The 1,293-nt window shown below is 37.1% G+C and overlaps 1 protein-coding gene across 1 annotated transcript; it reads right to left on the bottom strand.

Moving 5' to 3' along the window:
• Window positions 1-360: 360 nt before the first annotated feature.
• On the bottom strand, window positions 361-1,005 carry LOC105779016 (uncharacterized). The gene is made up of 2 exons (XM_012602768.1): window positions 706-1,005; window positions 361-657 (listed from the first exon to the last, which is right to left on the bottom strand). The coding sequence occupies exons 1-2, from the start codon at window positions 1,003-1,005 to the stop codon at window positions 361-363; spliced, it is 597 nt and encodes a 198-aa protein (XP_012458222.1).
• Window positions 1,006-1,293: the final 288 nt, after the last annotated feature.

Below are 1,293 nucleotides of genomic sequence, written 5' to 3'. Positions count from 1 at the left end.
CTTCCACTACTTCAGCTGAAACATAGCTCCCAGCTCCGGTCCACAATGAGAGGCTACTATCACGCAGACTTCTTGTTTCTTTGAACCCTGTAAAGAAACACACACATGATTATTGGCTCCAAAATCAATAACCCAGTTGTCAATTGATTCTTCCACTAAACAAGCTTCAACCACAAAGAGTTCCATACCTTTGCTCTCTTCGGCTAGGTAATCCAAATCCTTGCAGTTTGATTTGAAATGCCTTTTCCTATTGTAGAAGAAACATTTGATATTTTTAGGATCTTTTGACTTCTTATCCCTTTTCCTATCCATACGAGGTGGAACCGAAGACTTAGTCAATTTCTTATTTCCATTAGCTTTCTATTTCCCTTTAGAAGATGAGGGGCCCATAGCTAAGTTTGCCTCAGGTTTCTCCTGAATCAGCTTACCACCATTGAGCATCAACTCATAGAATTGTAATTCCTTCATGAGCTGAGTCAAGGTAAACGTCTTGTTCCCCAAGTTGTAAGCATCCTTAAAACTAGCAAACTCATTGGTTAAGGATTTGAACACTATTTCAATTTGCGTGTTCACGTCTAGTTCAGCCCCATTGTCCTCTACTTCCGCAAAAAGTCCCATAAGCTTAAGCATATGTTCTTTGACTGGAGTATCGGGTTTCTGCTAAGAATTCATCAAATTTGTAATAGCGGATTTTCGAGCCAATACGACTTGGCCTCCGAGCAAATCCTCCAAAATTTTCCTGATCTTCATGGCAGTACGAAAATTCTCGTGTTGCTTTTCCAACACACTACTCATGCTTGCTAACATATAACATCGAACAATTGAGTCAGAACCTCTCCAGCGATTTCTCACTTTGGGTTGAGCTTCAATAGGGCACGTTTCATCAAGAACGAATTTGTGTTTCTCACAGTTGAGAACTATCAGCAAGTTTTGTTTCCATTCTCGAAAGTTATCCCCATTTAATTTATTCTCAGTAAGAATGATAATAAGAGAAGTAGGAGACATATTTGAACTGAAAAAATAAATATTTCACTAATTACTATTTTTGTATTAAGCAAATATTTTTCATTTTAGCAACATACCAAGAATACAGTATGATGCATGCATCTTGTTTGTGATATATAAACACTTAAAATTTTTTTAATTTTTTTTCCAAAACAAGATCTTGTTTGTGGTATATAAACTAATAAACACTTAATCAAAATTCTACATTTTCGATTCGTCTAGGATGAGTGCTTCGACTGAGTAGTCTTCTCCGCTATCCTCAAGTTCACATATGCCGAGTGTGGGCTT

This window comes from Gossypium raimondii, chromosome 4, assembly GCF_025698545.1.
Source record: "Gossypium raimondii isolate GPD5lz chromosome 4, ASM2569854v1, whole genome shotgun sequence".
Classification (NCBI taxonomy): Eukaryota; Viridiplantae; Streptophyta; class Magnoliopsida; order Malvales; family Malvaceae; genus Gossypium; species Gossypium raimondii.
The sequence above is the reverse complement of the archived record's forward strand: the minus strand, read 5'-3'. Positions and strand labels throughout refer to the sequence as shown.